The 25866-nt window shown below is 41.3% G+C and overlaps 2 protein-coding genes across 22 annotated transcripts in view; both read left to right on the top strand.

Annotated features, from left to right (window-relative positions):
* Nucleotides 1-4292, top strand: part of LOC140533059 (SCO-spondin-like) — a 92815-nt gene extending 88523 nt beyond the window's left edge. For 15 of the 19 annotated variants that reach the window (XR_011976779.1, XM_072652356.1, XM_072652355.1 and 12 more), the window contains 2 exons: nt 3393-3543; nt 3964-4292. Coding sequence is in view for 15 of the 19 variants with exons in the window: in XM_072652356.1 (XP_072508457.1) it covers nt 3393-3543; nt 3964-3977 (165 nt within the window). In the remaining 4 variants the exon portion in view is untranslated. The other 4 variants (XR_011976780.1, XR_011976778.1, XM_072652359.1 and 1 more) reach the window with 3 other exon arrangements.
* Nucleotides 4293-13585: 9293 nt separating this feature from the next.
* Nucleotides 13586-25866, top strand: part of ZNF862 (zinc finger protein 862) — a 31509-nt gene continuing 19228 nt past the window's right edge. For 2 of the 3 annotated variants that reach the window (XM_072652342.1, XM_072652339.1), the window contains exons 1-2: nt 13875-14201; nt 21729-21840. In XM_072652342.1, coding sequence (XP_072508443.1) covers nt 14178-14201; nt 21729-21840 — 136 coding nt within the window. In that variant the 5' untranslated portion in view covers nt 13875-14177. Of the gene's footprint in view, nt 13736-13874; nt 14202-21728; nt 21841-25866 lie in introns of those variants that run through there. The other variant, XM_072652341.1, reaches the window with a different exon arrangement.

Raw genomic sequence — 25866 nt, 5'->3', positions numbered from 1 at the left:
TTACCAGTCCCAAGACAAGAACTTATGGTGTACCAGATTAGTATAGTTTCTTCTATATATACTCTTTCAGAGTGACTACTGCGTCAATGCTCATCCTGCTTTTCTTTCCCAAGAAAACATTTTTCCGCTCCCCACAGAAATTTATAGGCTTACAATATCACATGTATTGCATATCTCAAATCATATCCATCTTTCATTTGTAAAATGAGGGTCTTGAATTTGATGATCTCTAAAGTTTCTCCTGCTCTAACTTCCAGGATCTTCTCAAGTACACAGAAAGGGTTATTTCTTCACAGCGTACAGGAGTGAAATTTTCTATCTCTAAATGCTTGCATCAGTAAAGTAGGGGAAGAGCAGATTAATGAATTGGACATACAACTAAAAAAGCTAAAAAAGAACTAACTAAAAACACTCAATTAAATACCAAATTAGAACTTTTGAAAATCAAAGGAGAGATTAATAAAATTGAAAGTAAGAAAACCATTGAACTAATAAATAAAACAGTTTTATAAAATAAAGCAGTTTTATAAAAAAACCCAACAACACACCAGTAAGATAAATAAACCTTTGGTTAATTTGATTAAGAAAAAGAAAGAAGCAATTATAAGAATCAAGAATGAAAAGGATGAATTCATCACAGTATGCAGAAGTGTCCATCTATTCTTGGAGTTCCCTCATCCTTCATGTCTAGGGCTAGTTACCATGACTTTTTGTTTGATTGTGGCCTCTAGGCAATCCCTACCTGACTGCTCCAACTACTGCCGGAGCATAAGATTTAGAGCTGAAAAAGTCCTGAGACATCATCTAGTGTGTTCTTAACCTGGGGTCTGTGTACTCACTTTTGTCATATTGTGATAACTATATTTTAATATAATTGGTTTCCTTTGTAATTCCTCTGTTTTATTTTATCTGTTTAAAAATGTTACTGTGAGAAGGCATCTGTAAGCTTCCTCAGACTGACAAAAAGGTCCAGAACACAAGAAAGGTTAAGAAGGTCTGTCTATTGCAGTCCAATCTACTCTTTGGATTGTTAACGATTTAAAATGCATGAGTTTTGCTTTTTGTCTTTACACCACAGTTTTTTCAACTGCCCTCCCCCATCAAGAATGATACAAAGAAAAGCCGCATAGTTCATAGTCTGTTTTAGCAGGAGCCCCTTCACTGTAGTAAGGGCAGAGAGAGTTACATTTCATTATCTGTTCTCTGGGGTCTTCATTTAACCTGTTGATTTTACAGAGAAGGAAACCAAGACCTGGAGATGTTATGTGCCTTTTCCAAGACCATTCAGCTAATAAATAACAGAGCTAGGATTTGAACCCAGGAGCTCTGACTCCAAGAAACCCCATTAGCATCAAACTAAGTTGTTTCTGGATCTTAAATGGATTCTAGATGAACAATAATAATCTATGCTCGTTCCTTTCTTTCTATCCTTTTTTGAGTTTGGAGTGTGATTTCCAGCTTATTTGGGGAATCTCTTCTTTGGGCTCTTGTTAATCAGGTGTGTGTGACTCTGTGACCCCATGCAAGTCAATACTGTCCATGGAGTTTTCTTGGCAAGATATTGGAGTGGTTTGCTGTTTCCTTCTCTCATGGATTAAGGCAAATAGAAGTTAAATGCCTTACCCAGGGTCACACAACTAGTAAGTGTCTGAAGCTGGATTTGAACTTAGGTCTTCCTGACTCCAAACCTAGTGCTCTATTCCTGAGCCATCTAACTGCCTCATTTTGGGCTCTAGTCCTGTGCTATATCTCAGATGCTTTCCCTAAATATCTTCTTGATTCTTTGCTGTGGACAGCCTGGCTCAATCCTGCCCATATCCCTCTTTCCGACCAGGTCTAATCAGGCCTTGCCTTGAGTCCCAGATTTCTCCTCTAGCTGCAGGCTGCATTTCACTTTAACCTGCAGATGTGCCTCCCCCTCTTGGGGCCAGCCCTGGCCACCTGCTTCCTGAGGGAGAAAAGGACTTTCCTAACAGGAAAATTGTCCTCAATGATTTGTGTTTGACCCCAAGCTTTTTTGTAATGATGTTCTTTATTCCTTTCCTAAAAGTTTCTGATTCTTGGCCTTAATAAATTTGTCCTTTCTAACCCTGTTTCCTCATCAATGAAATGGGTATAGCAACACTCATGTAACAGATGTGGAAGCATATAACATATATGTGCAAAACACACATACACATGCACACACGTATGTGCAGACACACACCTTTATACTTGCAAAGCCTACCTCACAAGGTCATTGGGAGAAAAGAGCTCTGCAAATGTTGAAGAGCTAGAAAAATCAGAGTTGTTTTCATCACGCTTATCACTATTGTCACTGTCCTATTATCTAAGATCTCCCTGCCCTGAGCGGAGGCCCTTTATTTTCTCTCATTGCATCCTCTCTCTTCTGCCCTGCGCTGTTTTGACATGCTCACTCACAGGTGGTCACATCTGGCTTCTGCCTTTAGGTTCTGCTCCTTAGCTCCCTCACTGGGACATGCTGGTTCCAGGCTCTGTCTCACTAATTCGTGCTGTTTACACGGTGGCTGCCATTTGACCCATCTACTCGCTTCGTGTTCCTCGGTTGATCTTGGCTTTTTTTTTGTTTGAATGCCTTCTCATTTGTCTATGTTCTGGGCACCAGATTGTAAGGAGAGTATTGACCCACTGCATGATGACCAGGTCCATGTGGGCATTGGTTAAGGATGCTGGGAATGTTTAGCCTGAAGAAGTGAAGACATTTGGAGATCTGATAGCCATCTTCTTCAAGTATTTGAAAGGCTTTCATGTGGGAGGGGGATTATATCTGCTCTTTCTGGACCCAGATGGTAGAAGTAGGAAAAAGCATGGGAGCTGCAGAGAGAGAATGAGGCCTGATATAAGGAAAAACTTCTGCATGATGGAAGTCATCCAAAAGTAGAATGGTCTCTCTTTAGAGGAAGTACGTTTTTTCCTCACTGGAGGTCTTCTAGCAAAGGCTGGATATTGGTGTTCGGTCATTTAAGTCTTGTTTGACTCTTTGTGACCCTATTTGGGGTTTCTTTGGCAAAGATAGTGGAGTGGTTTGCCATCTCCTTCAGATCATTTTACAGATGAGGAAACTGAGGCAAACAGGGTTAAATGAGTTTCCCAAGGTCATCACATAGCTAGTAAGTGTCTGAGGCTAGATGCCTTTCCTCTGTTGTATGTTTCTTGTCCTCGTCTCTCTGGCTAAACATGCCAATGGAGAGGGTCAAAGTTGGAGGCTTCAACTCCAGGCTTCTGGATTTCCCTTTTTGATAGGGAGGGGACTACGATGGGCAGATGGTGTAGGGGAAATAGTGTGAGGTCTGGGCAAGGTTGACACCATTACATAAGTCCTTTTTCCATCCCCACCCTATCTAACTTAGCCTCCCTCCTTATGCACCCAGGAACCATACCTGCAGAGTGTGTGTCACTGCTGTAGCTATCTCCTGGACCCTGTCAATCCAGTCCGGATCCTGAGTCTGCATTGCCCTGGGGGTAACACAGAGCCAGTTGTACTTCCGGTCATACACAGCTGCCAGTGCAGTGCCTGCCAGGGTGAGGCCAAAGAGTATCTCTATGTCTGTATATGTACATATGTGTATTTTTTAGTGGGGAAGATGGTGGTTGTTGGTCTAAGAGTATGCTGGGTTTTTGTGCCTGGTCTAGAGGGTTCTTCCTGTTGTCCCAAGATAGATGTATGGTGTTCCAGGGGGTACAGAAGAAAATACAAGAACTTCAGGGTCTGTTCTGGTCTGATCATAGGGAGCCTTTTCCTATTTACTCCCCATCCACCCTACCTCTTCCTCACCAAAACAAACAAAGCCTCTTTCCCAACCCTGTTCTTCCCTTCCAACTTCTCCACCCAGAACACCTTCCTGTCCCAGCCATCCTGGGTTACCTTGCTTCTTACCTCCTTGTGCATCTCTCTCTCTCTCTTTCTCTCTCTCTCTCTCTCTGCCTGGGTCTTATTCACAGGAGGGGATTTATGAAAGCGCTGAAGTGATTTGACTCATCAGCAACATAGTTCAACCAATATGACCTGTATTGTCTGGAACAGTCGTCATTTCAATACAAGAAAATACATTTTTAACAAACCTTAGCTGAAGGAATATGCTTTGTCAGACTGCGTTTCTGAAATTTGGGGTTTGGAGGAATACAGTTTGCCATAGTCATGGTAGGCAACCCCTCTTTGTTCATGAAGTCTATAGGCCTGCATGTATGTGAACTGTATATATGAACCATGGATGGCCTGGAGGCTATGGAACAGGGGCAGCTCATTCCCTAATAAAGCAAATTTGCCGGTACTTTTGTGTGTGGAATCTCTGTCTGAGGGTTCTGGGGAAGTAGGTAGTAGATCTGTACCTTGGACAGGACCCTGGGGCAGGAGCAGTTTCTTCTGTAGGACAGGAAGGGTGGTATTCCACTACTAAATATGTAACCTCCAGTAAGTCAGTCATCATTTGTCTTCTTTAGGCTTTGTTTTCTTCATCTGTGAAATGAAAGAGAAGGAAACAAGCATTTATTAAGTGCCTACTATGTGCCAGACACTTTACAAATATTATTTCATTTGATCTTCACAATAACTTTTGGCAGGTAGGTAGGTACAATTATGATCCCCATTTTACAGTTGGGGAAATTGAGGCAGACTTGCCCAAGGTCATGGCATGAGTGTCTGATGTCAAATTTGAACTCGTCTTCCTGGGGCATCCTATCCACTATGCTGCCTAGCTGCCTAAAATGCAGCATGGTAGAGTGTAAAGTCCTTTAGTCTTATAGCCAGAAGATGAAAATACTAGTTCAGGCTCTGCTATTCCCATTCTGTGATTCTGAATGAGTACTTCACCCCTCTGACCTATCAACAAAATGAAGTGGTTTTGCCAGATGCGCTGTAAGGTCTTCCAGCTTTGAAGTGCTCTCTAAAGTACCTCCACCTGGGACCCCTTCTACCTCCCATTAACCCAGACAAGAGAGTCCCATCCATCTACTCTGCCCAGTGGTCCCTTCTTCTACCCCCACCAATCTCCTGTAGGCTAGTGCCTTCTTATTGGCTTCATTCAGCTGTCCCAGTCTCTAGTCCTAACCCTAACCACCCAGTGAGGGACGGCTGTTAATCTTGTGATGGTTGAGAGGCCACAGGGAGACCAGTCCAGCATGAAGTCGAAGGAAGAAGCCAGATTTTGAGGGAGTGACAGGAAATAGAGTGCCAAAGTCAGAATTCAAAAGAAAGAAATATTTTAAGTAGGGAACATTGTGATTTTGAAAGGATGACTCCTTGGGGAGTTAGTTGGGAAAGGGTTCTTAGATGAAAGAAAATACATTTTTATCTAACTCATTTTTTATGTATTACCCTTCTTACCCTTACTTCTCTACCTCAGGCATGGCTTGCAATGAAGTTTTTTGGGTCTAACCTTGTAATAGGTCCTGTTTTGAATATAAAGGAAGTTTAAGGCATAATCATAGATCTAAAGCAATAAGGGACCTTAAAGGCTATTTATTCCCACTTCCTTATTTGACAGGTACAGAAACAGGCCCAGTGAGATTTGTCTAAGGTCACACAGATATTATGGAGGAAGCATTTGACCTGACGTCCTGTGATTCTAGAGCCTGGACTTATTCATATCTATCTTTACGTAGCTTATACTGTATTTGGGGATACAAATAATATAAATATTGTAGATAATTATCATAAGTAATTAACATATTACAGATAGAGGACAAGCTAGCATGTCATACTGTACGCGACTGAGGAGTACAGGAAGCCAATTCTGAAATCCAGGGTTTATCAGCAAACCAGTGCCACCAGGAGGGTGCTGAGTGAGCCAGGAAACTTGTGTGTAATCCAGGCCTACCACTAATTAGCTATGTGACCTTGGGCAAAACACATAACCTTTCTGAGTCATAAGTTTCCTCATCTACAAAACAGGAGTAACACCAGGCCCAGGTAAGTCACAGAGATGTCTTGAGAATACCTTGAAGCAGTGAGATATGTGAAAGCAAATTGAAAAATATTTCTACAGGCTATGAATGGGTTATGTTGTAGAGGGATTTCTTATTGGGGCATGGGCTCAACTAGATTGTGTCAGAGGTCCCTTCTAACTCAGATTCTGTGGTGCCATAATAATCAGTTTTTGCTAAAAATCCTCTGGATACAGATTGATAGGCAGTATGGTATGAGAAAGAGGGTACTGAATTGGCTATCAGAGGACATGGCTTTCAATCCTGACTCTTGTACTCAGTGTTTGTGTGACTTTGGACAACACATTTAACCTCTCTGGGCCTCAGTTTCCTTCTTCTATAAAATGAGGTGGGGAGTGATAGTTCATAACAAATGATCATTAAGGTACCTTACAGCTCTAAATCCTATAATTTTGTAGACCAAGATGGAGAAAGAGAGAAAAGTTTGTTCTTCTTTCTGTCTGACTTTCTTTCTCTGTTGCTTGTGCTGATTTTTCTTCCTTTGGGTGAATACCCCTCAGAGTTCTGTCTCTGGTACCTTACTTTCCTCTCTCCCTTGAAGATCTCACCTATACTCATGGCTTCAATGATCATTTTAATGCTGGTGCTTTCCAAATCTTTAGCTACTGCTCTGATCACTCTCTTTTTCCAAGCTCAGTCTACCAAGCATATCTACATGGAGGTTCCATTATCCCCTTCAATTCAAGATGTCCAAAACTGATTCATCTTCCCACCCTAAAGTGACTCTGTTGTTCTACTATCCCATTTCTGACAAATAATTAATTCAACCAAGTTAAAGTCAATTACATATTTATTTTTCTCTATTCCTTATTTTTATTTGTAAAGTAGTTATTAGCACAATTTACATTTATTAAATACTTATTTAAAATTCATGTCACAATGTTAAACTATTGTTTATTAGCTATGTTCATGTTATTTTTTGAGTGGCTATCATTTTCATCAATTCCATATTTATTAAATGAGCTTCTAGGGGTACAAAGATTTAAAAAAAGACAGCTTCTGCCTTGAAGGAACTGATAATTTCATCCACTGAAAATTATATGTACACAAGTAATAGAACACCAGACATAACTAGATGAATATAAAAAGCAGTTTACAGAAGAAAAGATTTGGGGCACATAATGGCTAACTAGCATTTATAAAGGCTTACTTACTATGTGCCAGGCACTGTGTGATCACTTTAGTCTATTTTTAAAGGTGTTATTTTCTTTAGCATTTTTTTGGGGTCTCCTTTAGCAAGTTGTTGACTCACTTTTCATGATTTCTTGCATCGCTTGCATTTCTCTTTCCAATTTTTCCTCCACCTCTCTTACTTGATTTTCAAAATTCTTTTTTGTGCTCTTCCATGGCCTGAGATCATTGCATATTTATTTTGAAGGTTTTGAATGCAGAAGTCTTGACTTTTAGGTCTTCCTCTGATGGTATGCATTGTTCTTCCTCATCCAAAAGGATGGAAGAAAATACCTATTCACCAAGAAAGTGGCCTTCTATAGTCTTATATTTTCCCCCTTTTTTGGACATTTTCCCAGTCAGTTACTTGACTTTTGAGTCCTTTGTCAAGAGGAGGGTATACTCTGTGGGTAAGTTCTCAGTTCCTCCAAGGTGGCACAATTAAGGGAGAGGAGTTTACCTCTCTCCTGGCCTGCACTCTGGTCTGGGAGCAACCACAGGCACTATGTTCTGCCCAAGATCTGCCTGCAGGGTTCCCTCTCCAGAGCCTCCACTAGCTCCACCATGCCAGCTCCCCTCCTCACTCCAGGGCCACCACTCAAGGCTGAGATCCAGATCAGTGGCTCAATTCCCCCAGGGTTTTTAGGCAGAGAGCCCCCAAAATGAACATTGCTGCTTCAGTGGCTGCTGCTGGTGGTCCAGATCATATTCTCTTCTCACCCAAGTGAGAGAGCTTTCTCACTGACCTTTGAAGCTGTCTTTGGCATTTGTGGGTTGAGCAATCTGGGAACTAATGCTGCTGGTGGTGCCCTGAAGCCTATTCTGGGTCCTGTCCCTGCTGGGTCATGCAGTCCATGCTGGGCTGGGCTGTGCTCCACTCCCTGCTTGGTGTGATAGACCTTTCCTGTTGGCCTTCCAGGCTGCATTGGACTGGAAATCTCTTTCACTCTGTCGTTTTGTGACTTCTGCTGCTCTAGAATTTGTTTACAGTCATTTTTTACAGGTGTTTTATGGGCTATGCATGGGGAGCTTCTACAGGTCTGTCTTTTTACTCCACTATCTTGGCTCTGCCCCCTATGTGACCACTTTACTACAAATACTGTTTCATTAGATCCTCACAACAACACTGGTATTATTATCCCTATTTTACAATCGAAGAAACTGGGGCAGACAGAGGTTAAATAATTTGCCCAAGGTCATATAGCTATTAAATGTCTGAGGTTGGATTTGAGCTCAGTTCTCTCTGAGTCCAGGCCCTGGCATTCTATCCACTGCACCACAACCTCTTCAAGTATTTGATAATTAGTCATCATTTGGCACCAACAATAGGCCAGGCACTGTGGTAGACCCCAAGATACAAAGATAAAGACCAGTCTTTCTCCTCAAGCAATTTATATTTTACTTTGGGGCGAGTCAGGCAACACATACAAAATAATTATATACAAAATATATAACAGGGTAATTAAGGGCACCATGCTCTGACTATTGGGAATAGATTGCTCCAACTCAGCGCTACAGAATTTGTGCTTTGGGATTACCCAGAAATCTCTTTTTGGTTCCCAAGACTAGGAGATGTTTGATGATTGATCCAGGAAGAGCTACCCAATGAGTAGGGTACCATATATGAGGAGAGGAGAAGGGTTCTACTGCTCTCTCAAATTCTTTCTTTTGAGGTTGTCCCTTTGGAGTTTCTGGTAGCTTTTATTTGGATTTCCAGCTATTGGGGAAGGTTGGCATGGAATTTTTCTTTCTCCCACTCCAGTGGCCATAGCAGCTAGGAGCACATAGCAGTGAGGACATGTGCTTTCCTAGACAAACCTGAGACTATATCTCAAGTCTTTGGCTCCCTCTGCTACTTTATATTCCTTTCCCCAACCATGACTGACCAAAAAGTAATGTTGAGAGGTGGATGTTTCTAGTGTTGGCAGTTGCCTCATGAGTGCAATAAACCTAGTCTGTGTGAACCCAGAATCTTTGTGTATTCCCTGAGCCACCAGCAACATAGAAAATATTTGTGCCAATGATCTGTACACTACCCAACACAAGATCTTCAATGAAAAAAAGAGTAGGTAACAGGCAGACTTTTGCAAACAATTTTCTATAATATACTAGATTACTATAGCTCTTTAGCTTCAAAGCACAGAGAATACAGAATCTATCCAAATTTGTTTGTTGATTTTTAAAAGCATTTGAAAGGAGTCTCTCATTCTTATGTTAAGATCATACAAAATTCTTTGATAAATGTAACTACTGGGATAATTCTGTTTAATAATCTTTTCGTTATTAATGCCAAGTGAAATATTAAATTTTGTTGTTGAGTCATTTCAGCCATATCTTACTCTCTATGACCTCATTTGAGGTTTTCTTGGCAAAAATAGTGGAGTGGTTTGCTATTTCCTTCTCCAGCTCATTTTACAGATGAAGAAACTGAGGCAAACAGGATTAAGTGACTTGCCTAAGGTCGCACAGCCAGTAACTGTCAGGCTGGAGTTGAATTCAGGTTCTTCTGACTCTAAGGCCAGCTTTATTCATTGCACCATCTAGCTGCCTGAAATATTAAATAGGAAAACCTAAGTTTTCCAAACTCATGGAGGATGTCTGGGCAGGGGTGGTAAATTTAAAAAGGGGGTACTCTATCTAGGAAGATAAGCCATCCAGATGCTTCGGTTTGTGGATGATTTAGTACTGATTGCATCAAACCCAAGAAAATTTCAGGGTCTCCTCCTTGATAAGATCAGTCTAACACCTATATAGGAAAAACTAAATGGATTAAAAAAAGCCCATTGCCCAGGCATAGCTAGATGGCCAGTCCATTAGGCTAATACATCAGGACATAACACAGAATAACAGAATTAGGGTCATCGAGTCTCAAAATTGGAAGGGCTTTCAAATGCCATCTAGTTCAACCTGTGCCTGAATATGCATCCCCTCTACTTCATAAATGGTCACCTAGCCTTTGCTTGAAGATTTCAGTGAGGGAGAAAGCAGCAACTCTGGGATCACTGAAATTGTTAGGAGCAACTAGGTAGTACAGTGACTAGCTTGCCCAGCCTAGAGTCAGGAAGACCTGAGTTCAAATCCAATCTCAGACACTTACTAGCTGTGTGACCTTGGGAAAGTCACTTAACCCTATTTGCCTCAGGTTCCTCATCTATAAAATGAACTGAAGAAGGAAATGGTAAACCCCTCTAGTATTTTTACCCAGGAAAACCCCAAATAGAGTCATGAAGAGTTAGAAATGACTGAACAACAACAGAACTTTTAGGAGATTTTCCTTGAGCTAAAATTTGTCTCTTTTCCTTACTAAGCCAAAATTCATCTTTCAATAACATTCACGCATTGCTTCTGGTTTTTCTCCCTGGAGATAAGCCATATAAATCTAATCTCTAAACATTCCCAAGTCTGTGAATCTGATCTTCATGTGGTATGATTTTGAACACCTTTAGGGCTCAAAGAGGTCAAAAGATTGCCTTCTTCTGAATATTTTCCAACTGATCAATTTCTTTCCTAAAAAGCAATGCCCAGAATTAAACCCAATACTCCAGATAAGTATGGTTAGGGCAAAGTACCACTGTCATGATTCCTTTCCTAACATACCCTAAGGCCATATTAGCTTTTTTTGATGCCTTATCAGACTTTGACTCATATTCAGCATAAAGTTCACTAAAACACTCAGATCTTTTTCAGAGGAATTTTTTACCTAGTTATGCCTCCCATATCCTGTACTTTCAAAGTTGTTTTTTGAACCCAAATAAGACTTTATACGGTAGCTAGGTGGCACAGTTTTTAGAATGATAGGCCTATAGTCCAAAAGAGTCCTCATCTTCCTGAGTTCTAATCTGGTCTCAGATACTTGTTAGCTGCATGACCCTAGGCAAGTCACTTAACTCTGGTGGCTTCAGTTTCCTCATCTTAAAATGAGCTGGAGAAAGAAATGGCAAACCACTCTAGTATCTCTGTCAAGAAAACCCCAAAAGGAGTCCTGAAGAGTTGGACATGACTGAAAATGACTGAACAATAACAAAGACTTTATGTACACATTGAGAAATGTCAAGGATCTGTGATTTCATCGGAATTTCCAAGGTGAGAACTCCTTCCCTCAACTGAGGCAAACAGAACTGTTAAGTCTTAGGGAGTCCTCTTGGTTGTCTGAGTCTCAAAGTGATTTTGTTCATAGTGACACATCTAGTAAGTATCAGAGATAGAACTTGGAGCCAGGGCTTTCTGACTTCAAGGCCAGCACTCTATATACTTGCCCACACAGCCTCTTTGTGATATGTAGATGTGTTAATTCAATATACTGACTTTAAAATCAAATCTATTACATTTCATCTTTTTAAACTCAGTCCAACTTCTGGTCTGTTGAGATTTTGGATTCTGATTCTGTCATGCAATGTATTAGCTATTTATTACTCCTCGTTTTGTATCATTTTCAGTTCTGATAAGCATGACATTGATGCCTTTATCCCAACCATTGATAAAGGACCAAGGACAGATCCCTGAAGTACTCCACCTTCTGGGTTGTCCACAGGCCATTAATGACATCCTGTTGTTTGTCTTTCATTCTCATAGAGGACCATGACATCAGGAAAGTGATGCTATGACATGCAAGTGAGTTGGATATAAGTGAGGGAGGACTGTGCAAAGTCGCTGGCCTCACTTTCTCCTCTGGGTTCAGTGAGAAGATATAGATCAAGATCATTCTTAAGGGCTGGTTATTCCATCAGTCCCAAACCAGTTTGTCTAGACGCATCTCTCTACATTTCCTGCAAAGACAACATGAAAGCACTGGTCACATGCTTTTATGGAATTTGAATATGTCTATACTGTTTCCCTGACTTACAAGTCTATTAATTTGTCAAAGAAGGAAATGAGATTAATATGACAAGATAGGGTCTTGATGAAACCATTCTGTTTGTGAGCACTTGCTTTTCAAGAGACTCACTAACCTTTTATTAGCTTACCATGGAATTTTGCCAGTAATTAAAGTCAACATCACTGCCCTATATTTCAAAGACTCCATGCTTTTCTCTCTTTCTGAAAATCATGACAAACTTTGCCCTTCTCCACTCCTGCCAGAATTCTCTCATCCTTTATGAGTTATCAAAGATCACATATTTGTGCTTTGACAATCATATCTGCCATCATATATGTAGGAAAGGTCCACTGTAGATGGACCATGAATTAGGCCCACAATTGAAAAGGAGTAACAGAGCAGGGGAATGGGGATGAAGGAAGAGATAGATTTGAAATATCATATTGTGCTGTCTTGTAATCCCCCAAAATTATCTCTATTGAAAAAAATTTCCCACACAAATGTTTTCCTAGTAATGCTGCCTGACATCTCCTGTGGCACTGGAACATCATTTTCTTTGAAAAGTCAAATGACTCAAAGATTGAAGGATAGAAATATGATGGATGTAATTAGTGTGTAGCATATTTCCAGTGATGATCTATGCAAGAGAAGCGACGGTAGGCAGAGGTGTGCTGAACACATGGTAGCCACAGTTTCCTTATCTGTAAAATGAGCTGAAGAAGATACACTCCAGTATTCCTGCCAAGAAAACCCCAAATAGGGTCATGAAGAGTTGGACACAGCTAAAATTGATTGAACAACAACAAAGATGGTATTTGCACACACTGAGAAATGTCAAGGATCTGTGATACTCTTGAGTATCACTTGAACCAGATTAAAAGGTAATTAGGAAATGTTTCACAAAATAAATAAAAATACAATAAAACATACAGTATGTATGGCTTAGTGGCCCCCATTTCTATTTAAGTTTGATATCACTGATGTAAGGGATATCATTTATGAAATACATGATTGGGAAAAGAAGTGGGAGGATCATATGAAAAGGATATAAAAAGGAGAGCTGCTTTATCTAAACATTTAGATAAAAAAAACCACATAGGAAGGCCTGGATAGGAAATTATCTGTGAGAGAACCGGGACAAGAGTTGCATGGGGTGAAAAGACATGGCTGTTTTGCTCTCTGCATTGGAGGAGGGAATATCCACATCGATGAGATCATGGATTCATTGAAATACAGAAGATATATGTGGATTCCTTCATAGTAGAGCATATGGAATATTTATATTGATTAACAAGTCAAGACTGTGGTAGAAAGGGGAGCACTAAGAGCTGTACAAATAGGGGGATGGAGAAAAGGAAGGGAGGATGATGAACAGCCCTTCTCATTCCCAGGTCTTTAGCCAGCTGTGTGACCTTAGACAAGTCATTTTCCTCCCCCGCCCTCAGTGTCCGTCTGTAAAATAAAGGGGTTTAGTCCAGGCGGTCTCTTCCAACCCTGACACTCTGTGATTAGACACCTAGTCTCCGGTTTGAGCCCTTCTTGGATCCCGCGGTTCGGAAGAAGTAGGCAGAGAGAGCCCAGCTGCGTGAAGGCTCCTGACGCGGGGTCTTCCAGGCTGGGGCAGAGTAAGCTAATCACGTGCACCAAAACGCTAAACGGTTGCCTAGTAGCAGGAGGCATGCGCAGAAGTGGGTAAGGGGTGTGCCAAACCAAAAGAAAACTCTCCGCCCCCTCCAGGCCCCGCCTTTCTATCGACCAATCCTGGACACTGGATCGGAGCAGCAGGTGGTCTTTCCAGGGAGTGTGTGTTGGGAGTCGGCAGAGAGGCGGAGGGAAGGGGGTGGGGCGAGGCGGGAATAGGGCTTCCCTAGGCCCAATCAGGAGGGCGTCTCACCGTAGCCAATCACCGCTTTCAGAGGCTGCCTGCCCAAGCTGAACTACGCCTCCCGTGAGGCTGCTGCCGATGCCGTAAAGCTGCGCGCTGGGCGCGACGCTCGCTTCAGCTTAGTACCCCCTCTGGGCCGGGGTCCCTTGCCCGCTCCCCCGCTAGGGTCTCGGCTGCCCGAGTTCTTTGGGCCGGGCCCCGCTCCCCGGCGCTCTCCGCTTCCGAGAGAGCCCAGTCCCCGGCCGGGCCTCAGGGCTGGGAGGGAGGAAGAGAGGGTCTTCGGGAGGGCTTTGAGGGAGGGGTCCCGTGGAGGGGTCGGCGCAGCCCGAGGACAGCGGGGCCATGGAGTCCGGGGAGTCAGGGCAGGTAGGATGGGAAGGGGCGCGGGGACCCCCCACTCCTCCTCCCACTGCTCCCTCACTTCAGGGTAGCCCCCGCAGGCCTGGCGGGGTGGGTGAGCCTGCCTTGCAGGGAAGGAGGCGCCCGCGCACAGGCCCGATCGGATATTGCTCTCTGCTGCCTCCTGGAACTGCAGCCGCCTTCCCCGCCATCTGCCGCCGCTTCCGCAGCTCCCCGACCCTGGAGAGGGAGCAGGGCAGTGCTTAGCACCTTTACCCACGCCTGCACCCACCTTCCTGCCTTGGTCGGGCCCATGACCCCCTGGGAGAGAAGACAGGGAGATGGGAAGGAATCTCCTTCCTCCCCCCCAGAGGTTTTGGAAGAACTGCGCTCCCTGTCGGGGTGCTGGCAGTGAGCAGCAGGTCAGGGTGTGGTGGACAGTTAACTGTGGGTTTGGGTTTGCACCTAGGCAGTGTGACTTTTAGGCGGTTAGATTCAGCGAACGTTTAAAACCCTTTACCCTTCAGCTTTAACTCCTAGGGCCCCCGAGAAGAAAAGGCTTCCCTGTTAGTTGTCTGATGGACTGATGGGGAGAAGGGATGGTGATCAACATACTTTAAAGCCTCCGAGGCTTCCCTGGGTCCCACAGGATGTAGAGCCCCATGTTCAATTTCTTCCTTCTAAACCCTTCCAAAGAAGGTCAGTTTGGTCTCCCAGTGCTTTGGGGAGAGGTTGAAAGTTTGGGAAGAAAGGAGGGAGCGACTTTATTTTGGGAATGGGCATATGGGGCAAGAGAGGAAGAAATAAGCTATTCATGGTCATTTAGACAGTCTAGGACACAAGCAAATTCTTTTGAGGAACTGTGGCAACAAGTTTCTGCTTAGTGGCTACTCCCCTTTCCCAAAGTTTGAGATTTCTTTGATACAAAAAACTGCCATTCTCCCCATTCTTAGAATATAATCAGAGTGCATATTTGAAAAGGTGGATGAGGTCTTAGAGACTCTGCTTTGAAGGGAAAATAGATGGTATGGTTTATATTGATGCCGAGGGAAATCCTGTAACATATCCTAAGGGGAGAATATTTATGTTTTAAGGGACTCTTTCCCCCTTGAATTTCTCCCCTCCCCCATCACTAGTTTAAGTAGTTTACTTGTATAATCCATGGTAAGGTTTCATTTGCCCAAATTGACACAGAATGTAACTTGATCAGCCTAAGGCATTGTTATCATTTGTCGAATAGCTAGTATGTGCTCAGCTTTTTATTAGAGATTATGAAGAAATGTTTAACACAGTTGTGTGATCCTGGCCAAATTTAACTCATTTGGTCCTCAGTTTTTTCATCTATAAAATGAGGGAGTTGGACTAGATAACCTCTGAGGCCCCTTCCAACTCTAGACTTACGATTCTGTGAATTTAGAGATGCACAAAACAGTCCCTGCATTCAAGAAACTTGTAATTCCATCTCCCTAAATCATGTCAGTGACATAGAATTTTAGTGCATATATTGGGGGAAAGGAGAAGAAGATTAGAAAAAAATTAAATTGAGAGCTGTAAGTACTTCCTTTGTTACACTTCACTTTGTTACACTTCACTTCTTGATGTCTAACTGATTTCTATCTTGGTTTGCCTAGCTCCATTCCTTTGGCATATAGACCTGGAAGGAAAGAAATGAAAATGCCCTGGGACAATGCTTTTAGATTGGATGTGCAGAGAATCATGGTATCTTTATTAGGACAAATTCCAAGGGCTTTTATAAAGTTCATGTTTGAGTCTAATTTTGACTCAAAGAATGATCTTGGACAAGACTCTCTTCTCAGCATCTTTTGATTTTTATCCCAGAGAGTTAATTCTTGACTCTGATTGCAAAATGAAATACCAGCGTAAGCTGCCCTGCAAACCAAGGACAGCTCCCAAGGCCCATTGGTGAATCCAATAGGTGTTCCATTCAGTTATTGAAATCTCATAAGAATTTTCTTTCCACACAATGTTGGGGAGGCTTGAGGTTCACTTGAAATAATAGCTGTGTTGTTTTCAGAGTCAAAGATAATAGTTTTCTTTTGATGTCTGTTATTCATATGTAGCAGCTTATGAATAGCAGATCTTATGGGGAAGGCTCAGATGAAAACATTTCACATCCTCTTCCTATATGTGAACTTTCAGGAGCAGCGGAGGCAACAGCAATCTTCATGTGTCTTGGATGATAGGGCCTCATCCTGCATACATTGGCTTCGAAGTGGGAGTAGAAACAGGATGAGCTGCGAGCAACTGTCTGAGATCCTAGGCATTGGGAAAGATGCAGAGACAAGATAGGGGCCTTGTGCTTTGAACAAAAAGTGGATATTTCATAATATTTCATGTATATGCTATGCTATCTTTATGCCACATATAAATCAATCTGTAGTGTGAGAAGCAGTGTGGCCTAATTGGGAGAAAGCTAGTCTCAGAGTCAGGAAAACTTTGGTTTAAGTTCATACTCTGAAACAAGGAAATGATAGTTCCCCTGTACTTTATCTAGTCAGACTCTAACAAGAGTATTGGATCCCATTCTGGCACCATATTGTAGGAAATATATTGACAAGCTGGAACAGGTCCAGAGAAGGGTGGCCAGGTGGCAAGAAACTATGGTTAAAGATACTCCAACTTTCATCATCATCAAAGTATTTGAGAAATTGTCATGTGAAGAAGGGGATTTACTTATTCTTGACTCAGGAACACAGAATTTGGGCTACTGGGAAGCAGACATTTGTTCACTGTAAAGAAAATATCCATAACTAAACTGATCCATAGTAAAATGAACTATCGCCAGCACAGTTCCCCATTGCTGGAAGGCTTCCCCCAGAGACTGGGTGACCACTTGTTGGGAATGTTGTAGCGGGGATTCATGTTTCATGTGGGTTAGGGTTAGACTAAGCCATCTGTTTTAGAATGTTTTTTGAAACTCTTGATATTCTGTGACTAGCTGACTGACAGGTATTTTTTTTTTTTAATAAAGTAAAATTCTACAGTAAATCCACTTTGTCATGGAACTTTCTTGTCCTCTAGCTCTTTCTGTGACTGGATCATCAAGAAATTGAAGGTCTTGGAATTTATAAATTTCAAATGCTTGTGATAGGTTGGAAAAAAATAGAAACCCACATGTAATCTGAGTTTTACTGCTCTTAGTTGACATAATCTTACCCAAAGAGTATATACAGTAGGGCTAAATAAGTTGTTTTTGTTGATGTATACATTTTAACTTTCTGTGATTATGACGAACTACAAGCTAAACAAGTACACATCTTTGTTGATTAGGATGGCAAGTAGGAAGTACTTATCCATCTTGCATTCATCATTCCATGTCTTTACCAATCAGCCGTTGTTTGTTCCCCATTTTGTAACCTTTCAAAGGTTTTAAATTTATTTATGCATATTTGGTCCTGAGCATAAACTGAACCTATTATATGTTTTTTAAAAATCCAGACTTTAACAAAAATATAGCATTTGGGGGACCTTTTTAAAGCCCTGGATATCAAATGGCTATCTTTTGGTACTCTTCTTGCTTATGAGGTTTTTCAGTAATCAGTTGATATTCAAACCATATATGGTTAAGTAGAGCTCAAGAAGAGAGCCTTCCATGTCATGTCATGTTATGACTGATCATTTCAGGTTTTTCCTTAAGCATTTAGAATTATGGAATTTTGTTCCTAAAAGGAATCTTTAATGTGAAGGCCCTCCCCCCAAAGGATCAGCTGGAATTTGAGGTTCTTAATATTTAAAATTCTTCATTGTTTTTATGAGAAAATAATCTGAATGTGCCATTTTCATAATAATCAGTCATAAGGGATAGTTTTATGTAGCATTTTGTGATTTACCAAGTGCTTTACATCCCTTATCAGAGTTATCACAATAACCCTCTCATGAGGTAGTTAGTACTACTATTGTCATATCTATTTTAGAGTTAAGGAAACTGAGAATCTGAAAGATTGAGTGTCTTGTCTAAAATTATGTATGGGCATAAGCATTTATATAGCTTTTACCATGTGCCAGGCACTGTGGTAAGTGCTTTTACAAATGCTGTCTCATTTGAATCCTGCAGGGTAGATATTAATCCTGTTTTACAGATGAGGAATATGAGGCAAACAGAGGTTAGATGAATTCCAGAGGGTCACAAAGCTAGTAAACATTAGAGTCCAAATTTGACCTCAGGTGTTTCTAAGTCCAAGCTCAGTGTTCTACCCACTGTCCTACAGGCCGCCTCTGCAGTAAGGTACTAGTGAGTAGAAGAGCTAGGGTTTGAACAGTCTCACAGAACTCTGTAAACCTGAACTCTAAATAAGAATACATTCTCACACTTTTTAAAAAAAACTTCTGTCCTCCCCTTTCTAGGACACACTAGTATACCTGCCATCCAGTTTGTGGCAGTAGGGCTTCAATTCAAAGTCTTGGCAGAAAAATGTGGATAAATTCTTAATAATGGCAGAAATGTACAGTCTCCAAAACAAGGCCTTACTCAGGAGCCACAGCATAGGGTTATTATTAAACATATAGATCAATCTCTTGCTCTTTATTTTTTCTTTTGCTGGATTAAAAAAAAATCTTTTCTTTCCTCTGTGAAAAGAATCTTGAATACCCTAGCCATTTCAGCCTTTGATGTTTTAAAAAATATCTTAATGACTATTTCAGTGGAACTAGTTTCCTTCGTGATCCTGTATATCCTGTATATTTTATTTTCATTTTGAGGAGGGGTTCCCTGCTCAGAGGGATCTATGACAGACATGAAAAAGACATCTGAAAAAGTCAGATCTCTGCTTGAGCATCTTTTGCAGGTAAATTTAACCTTTGTGTAAATATGCATCAACAGGGTGTCAGTCTGCTCTTGCTGTTACCAGAACTTAGAATCACAAGAATATAAAAGTTAGAAGGAACTTTAGAGGTCAGCTAGGCTGATCCCATTTTACAGATGAGCAAACTTGAGACCAGTGAAGTAAGTTGCTCAGTTTACCTGGCTAGTTAATAGCAGAGCCAGGATTAGAATCTTTGTCTCCCAGTCTCCAGTTAATTCATTTCCCACTATACTTTCAGTTTCCTGCCCCATTTACCTGTCAGTCTTTTTTTTTTTTTAAATGTTGCCAGATGTAGGTCTTTGATAGTTAAGGGTGATAGAGTGGAAATGGAATTCAATTAGGAATCCGAAGGCCTGGGGAGTTCTTCTGATTGTCTTATTCCTTTGCTGTATGACCTTAGCTAAATTGCATTCTGTGCCCAGCAGTTTCCTCACCTCTAAAATGAAGAGGAATACCTTCCTTGCCTTTCACACAGAGTCAAATGAGATAATGTACTTTGTACACTCTAAAGCACTATGCAGATATATCGTATCTTAATAGAAACAAGAGCACTGGATTTGAAGTTGGAGGCTCAAATTTCATCACTTGTATTTAATTTCCTGTGAGATTTGGGGTAAGTCACTTCACTGTGCTAGGCCTATGTTACTTCATCTATAAATATGAATAGATTGCACTACATGGCTTCTGAGGTCCCCTCCAACGCTAAATCCTGTGATCTGAGTAAAATAGTATTTTGTCCCTAATCTAGGAGCCTTTCAGTAGCGTCACTTAGATGGATATGTGCATGTGTATATATAGATGTGTGCATATATGCATATATACATGTGCTAAGTTCTTTAGGTTCTCATGATGCGCAGATGTATATATTCATACATATACATCACTCCATCTGTGTGTATTTACTATTATTAGATTTTCCTTTTCTTCTGGTTCTGGTTGTAAGACTTGTGCAAAGTAGGAACGTAGGCTTTAGAGCCAGGATGGACTTTAGAGATCGTCTGACTTAAAGGCAGCTGAGTGGTTCAGTGGATAGAGCACTAGGCCTGGAATCAGAAAGACATGAGTTCAAATGCTGCCTTAGATCCTTATGAGCTAGGTGACCCTGGATAAGTCACTCAGCCTCTGTCTGCCTCAGTTTTATCATCTAGAAAATGAGAATAATAATAGCACCTGCCCCATAGGGTTGTTGTGAGGATCAAGTGAGGTAATATGTATAAAGAAATTAGCTAACCTTAAGGTGCTATATTAAATGTTTAACTGATATTCATTTTCCAGATGAGGAAACTGAGGCCTACAGAGATCTAGGGTCATATGGGTAGCATGCAGCCGAACTAAGTAGTTTGACATCAGATTTTCTGTATTGTTTCCTGACGTCTGTTCCTCTGATCTTCAGAAACGTGTAGAATTGTTTTTGTTGAGCATACTAATTTTCCAACCTTATTGTGGGATCTGTTTCTTTTTAAGCTAGCTAGTTTTCTGTTATAAGTCAGTTCTGACCCCATAATGTTATTTGCTGTGGCATATACAACGCAGTTGTTTAGGCCACAAATTGGATTGTGCAGTTGCTGAAAATGTTTAGGTACCGGATTGTAAAATCCTTGTGGCCATTAGACCTCTTTTTCCTTAATATTTCCATCCCTCACCATAATTAGCACAGTGACTAGCACATGCGTAGTAGGGGTTCAACAAGAGTATGTTGAATAGATCAGCATATTTCATTACCTTTTCTAAATTATGCAGATCATCCCATTATTTCATCTACAAATTCAGTATTGCTTCTCATTCCTGAAAGAGAATTTGCGTGCATTGATTGCTTCTATACAAATGGTGTTTTGTGCTAACCCCTTTTCCTTTTTCCATTGCTCCTTTTGTAGATTTGCCCATTTTGACTATTTGCTTATTATGTTCCCACTTTCTGTGTCCTAAACTGTAGTGTCAGATTTCTACTCTTATCTTCCCTCCATTAAAGGTTTCTGAGCAGTAGAGGAGCACAATGTAAGTGTTTACTTTTAGGGATTTTGATCAGAAGATATTATTCTGCAGGATAGAGTGGAGATGAGGAGACAATATTGCTCTCATTACTATTTCTGGAGCCTGCATTAAAAGGCTCGTTCTTGTATTTTGTACATTAGTGTTGAGGCTGTAGAATAGAGAAAAGACCAATTCAGCAGCCTCTGGGAACTTGCAAAGCAAGTAAACACATCACTGGTAGAGTTGGACGCTCATATTCATGAAGTGTGAAGTAATAAGCAAACTTATTTTTAATATACTTGAACTTCTACATCCAAATAAATGTTACCTTCCATGATCATCCTACCTAGGAAGCAATACGCTTATCCTAGTAATACTTCCTTTGATCAAAACATTTTTGGAATCTTTTTTTGTATATCCTTCAGAGCCATATTTTATCGACTACCCACATAAAATTGTTTTTTTTCCCTCTATAGTCATATCTCATTTGTAAGCAATATTGTTACTTATTAGCTTAAACATCTACTTTATTCAACAATTATGGTACTGAAAGACTGCAGACAGCTTCCAAAATTATATCCATCCTCTCGGGTCAATTTACCACCATTAAGAATGTTTGAAAGGATGTGGCTCAGGCTAGGGCCAAGGGCTGGACAGTAATTAATAGGGTATCATAGAACAGATGAGAAGACTTTAGGGAGTTCAGAAAAGTAAACCTGAATAAAAAGTGGATGCTAAAGTCTGTGATTTTTGTTCCTAGATGCTGGTGACATTCGATGACATCACAGTGTATTTGCTTCAGGAGGAATGGATGCTATTGGGACAGCAGCAGAAGGAGATCTGTGGTTCTGACAAGCTGGTGGCACCCCTGGGTAGGACTTCGAATTTGCTTTCCTGTAGTCATATTAGGGTAACATTTCTTAACCTTTTCTCCACTGTTACTTCCCTGGGAAGTTATAGGAATGTGGGACTGGCGATTGGGAAGGTAGGGAACATTCCCTCCATTCCTTACTGTTCATCATATCATATACTGCTTTGGCCATATCTCTAGTCAACTTCACCCCTAGCCACACTGTATAAACATGGGATTTGGAGGCAGAAGAAGCCTGAGAGATCATCTAGTCCAACTGCTCCCCCTTTTTCAGATAAGAAAAAAGTCACAAAATGTTTATCACTGTTAAAATCTCTTAATTTATTTTGACTTATGATTTTATCAGTGTAAGGAACTCTTGGTGAGGAAAATCCCTCTTCCAAAGCAGATTATCAGTTGTACTGAAGTTTTGAGTCTTTGAGAATTGCCTGGTTCACTAAGAGGTGAATTGTTCAAGCCAGGGGTGGAGAACCTGCAGCCTCGAGGCCACATGTGGCCTTCCAGATCCTCAATTGCAGCCCTTTGACTGAAACTAGTCCCCAGGGGATTTGTTCTGTGAAGTTTGGATTCTGTAAAAGAACAGCATATGAGAACCTAGAGGGCCACATGTGTAACAAGCCAGCACACAATAAATTCTATATGTACAAAACATCATCAAATATATAGGCCTGGACACATCTCCCAGCCTCTTCCACCATGATTACTTCTATCTTCCACTTCTAATAATAAATTGAAATCATATTATACTTTAGTCTCAGTCATACTTATTTTGGTCAGATTTAGTTCCTTCCATTAAGTTCTCTAGTTTGCCTGGTTTATTATCATTTCTCTGTAGATGATCCTCAGATCTGTACAACCAGTCCCAGTCTCTCTCCTGACCACCACACCCCTGCATCCTTTTGCAGGGATGTCATGAACTGGATGCCCCTTAGGTATCTCAGACTTAACATGTCAGACCTGAACTTGTTCTCTTTCCCTCCAAAACTGTCTTCCCATTTTCCTCTTACTGTTGAGGATGCCCCTGTCTTCTCAGACACCTGGGCTCATACATTCAGTGTGGTCCTTGACTGTTCCCTTGCACTCACCCTGCATGTCCAGTCTGCTGTCACACCTTGTCATTTCTCCCTTTACTTTCCTTGTATCCCCTTCTCTATACTCAACACAGCCGCCTCCCTGGCACAAACCCTCATCACCTTTCCCCTGGAATATTGCTCTTACCTTCTCACTGGTCTCCCTGCCTCAAGTCTCTCCCCATTCCAATTTCTCTAACTGAATAGAATCCAGTGGCTCCTACTTCAGGATCAGATATTCAATTTGACTCACTTCAATATACGTATCTACTATGTGCCAGACACATGCTAAGTGCTGGGTATAACATCCTCTGTTTATCCTCAAACACCCCTCCCAACCTGGCCCCTTTCTACGTTTTTGGCCACCTTGTACTGTGATACCCTCTCTTGCTGTATAAGATGTTCCAGGTTGTGACCCTTTGCTTTTATACTGGCTATCCTCCATGTCTGGAATACTCTTCCTCCTCCTCCCTGCCTCTTAGCTTTTCTGCTTTCCTTTGACATAGCCACAGCCTACCTTCTGATTTTTCACTTGCTCTCTCTTCTTCCCCAAACCCATTGGTATCTTTTCTCTTGATTTAACAATGAATATATTTTATATCTATATAGTTATTTCTGTGTTGTTTCCCCCATTAAGATGTGAATTCCTGGGGCAGCTAGGTGACACAGTGGACAGAGAACCAGCTCTGGAGGCTCTGAGTTCAAGTGTGGCCTCTAACACTTGACACTTATTAGCTGTATGACCCTGGGCAAGTCATTTAACCCTGATTGCCTCCAAAAACTTTTAAAAAATATGAGCTCATTTTTCCCTTTCTTTGTGTCCCTGGTGCTTAGCACAGAGTCTAAACACTGGTTATTATACGACAAGGGGTCCATATCAACTAACTGATTTATTACTCATATTTGTACATACACTTCTGAGGACTTGAATTACTACCGCCTATATTTTTAAAACTCTTTTAAACTATTTTTCATTTCCTCTGTGGTTCTTGCCACTATGATGTACTCCCTACTCTGTGTGGGAATTGCTGGTCATTGAAGACGTCCATATGTATGCACAGTATCTTACATATAGTTGTTGTTGTGTTCGTCCTTCGTTTTCGAAGAGGACCCTGACATCAGAGAAATGATGACATGACTTACACTTGACTTTGTTTTGAGTAAGGGAGGGCAGTTTGCAAGGTTACCAGCCTCACTTCCTCCTCCTGACCCATCTGTATCTAGTGACCAGATATTCATCAAGATGACTGGAGATGGCCCAGGATGCATTGGGAGACCTTGACCTTTTTAGGTTAAGGCCTTTTCAGGTACTCACTTAGAGGGAGGTAATGCCCATTCAGTGAATAGGCCTCTTTAGGGAGATGGCCCCTTTAATGGAAAAGAAAAAATAGATAAATCATGCTGGGAGGGGCAGGAGCCCCAGGATTGTTGTTTGGAAGAGAAACTGGTACTATTGACATTCACTCTAGGCCAGGAGGGTCTAAAAACATGCTCATGGTAGGGCACTATCAATTTTAAAAAAAGGCACTATCCTCTAACTTTACAGATTTAATCTATAAATGGTCAACTACCAAAGGATTTCTTTATACAACTAAATATACTGATTTGGAGGAACAAAAGTTCAGGAGTCTCAAGGGAAATTTTGGAGAAAAAGTAGGCCAGAAGTGGGACCAGTGGATTTCAAATGATAATACATAGCAGTAATCATGAACATTATCTGGTTCTGTTTGAAAAAAAAAGATTGTACTCCCACTCACTATAGGACTTGAAGGAAAAGACTTGAACACTTATTGGAGTATTTTAGAAAGGCATTCAGCAAATCATAGAATATTAGTGCTATCAAGGACCTCTGAGACAACCCTCCGACCTCTCTACTCCACCCCTTATTCTATGCATATATGTGCAGCCCTCTCCTTTGTAGCATCCCTGACGAGAGGTAATTCATCTACCTTTGGAAGACCTTAAGTGATGGGGAGTTCACTGTCATGAGACAGTCCATTCCACTCTTGGATAGCTCATAAAGTTTAGAAACTTTTCTTTATATCAAGGCTGAGTTCTGCCTTTGTATCTTCTACTTCCTTACCCTATTGAAGTCTGTTAAATCCCCAGTCTTTTTCCCATCTAAGCATATGTCTCCCTCGCCTCCCCAACCTGAAATGACCCTATATTTCTATTGTTTATATTTGGTATTTTCTTTTCTGTGAAAAATATTGCTTCCCCTAATAGAATGTAAATGACTTCATTTTTGTCATTGCATACCTGATGCCTGATGGAATGCCTTATGCAGAGTAGGCACCAATAAGTAGTTTTTCTTTGACTGAAAGTGTAGTGCAGACCTGCACAACTTGGCAGTTGATAGGGGCCACAATTAAAATAGACTAAACTTCTTCAGGCCACAGATAGGTTTTAGCATCTTATTTTCTAAGTAAAGGTAACTAGAGATAGACTGACAATGGTTGATTGCTGTGGGTAACAGGACAAAAAGGAGAGAGTGCATATGGCACCTGCCACTGGAAATCCTTTGGTGGGCTGCAAGTAACTTGCGGGTTGTATGTTGTGCAGGTCTGGCCTGGTGTATGTGTCAGATTGTATCTAACCCTGGGGCTCCTGCCCCTCCCAGTGTGATTTTTCTATATTTTCTTTTCCATTAAAGGGGCCATCTTCCTAAAGAGGCCTATTCACTGAATGGGCATTACCTCCCTCTAAGTGAGTACCTGAAGAGGCCTTAACCTAAAAAGGCCAAGGTCTCCCAATGCATGTACAATTCCTAACTATCAGGAATTTTCGCATACCATAGTCTGGTCATGACATATGAACACAGCTCTCATGTTCTTCCTGAGTAATGACAGTGCCATAGTCATGATAAAGTCCAGTGCTTTATCACGTTGACCATCTCTCACACACTAGGATGGTTGACTGCCTTTCCTATAAAGAACTTCAGAATCTTCATGAATAAA

This window comes from Notamacropus eugenii, chromosome 3, assembly GCF_028372415.1.
Source record: "Notamacropus eugenii isolate mMacEug1 chromosome 3, mMacEug1.pri_v2, whole genome shotgun sequence".
NCBI classification, from domain to species: Eukaryota; Metazoa; Chordata; class Mammalia; order Diprotodontia; family Macropodidae; genus Notamacropus; species Notamacropus eugenii.
This window is presented reverse-complemented; position numbering and strand designations above follow the sequence as displayed.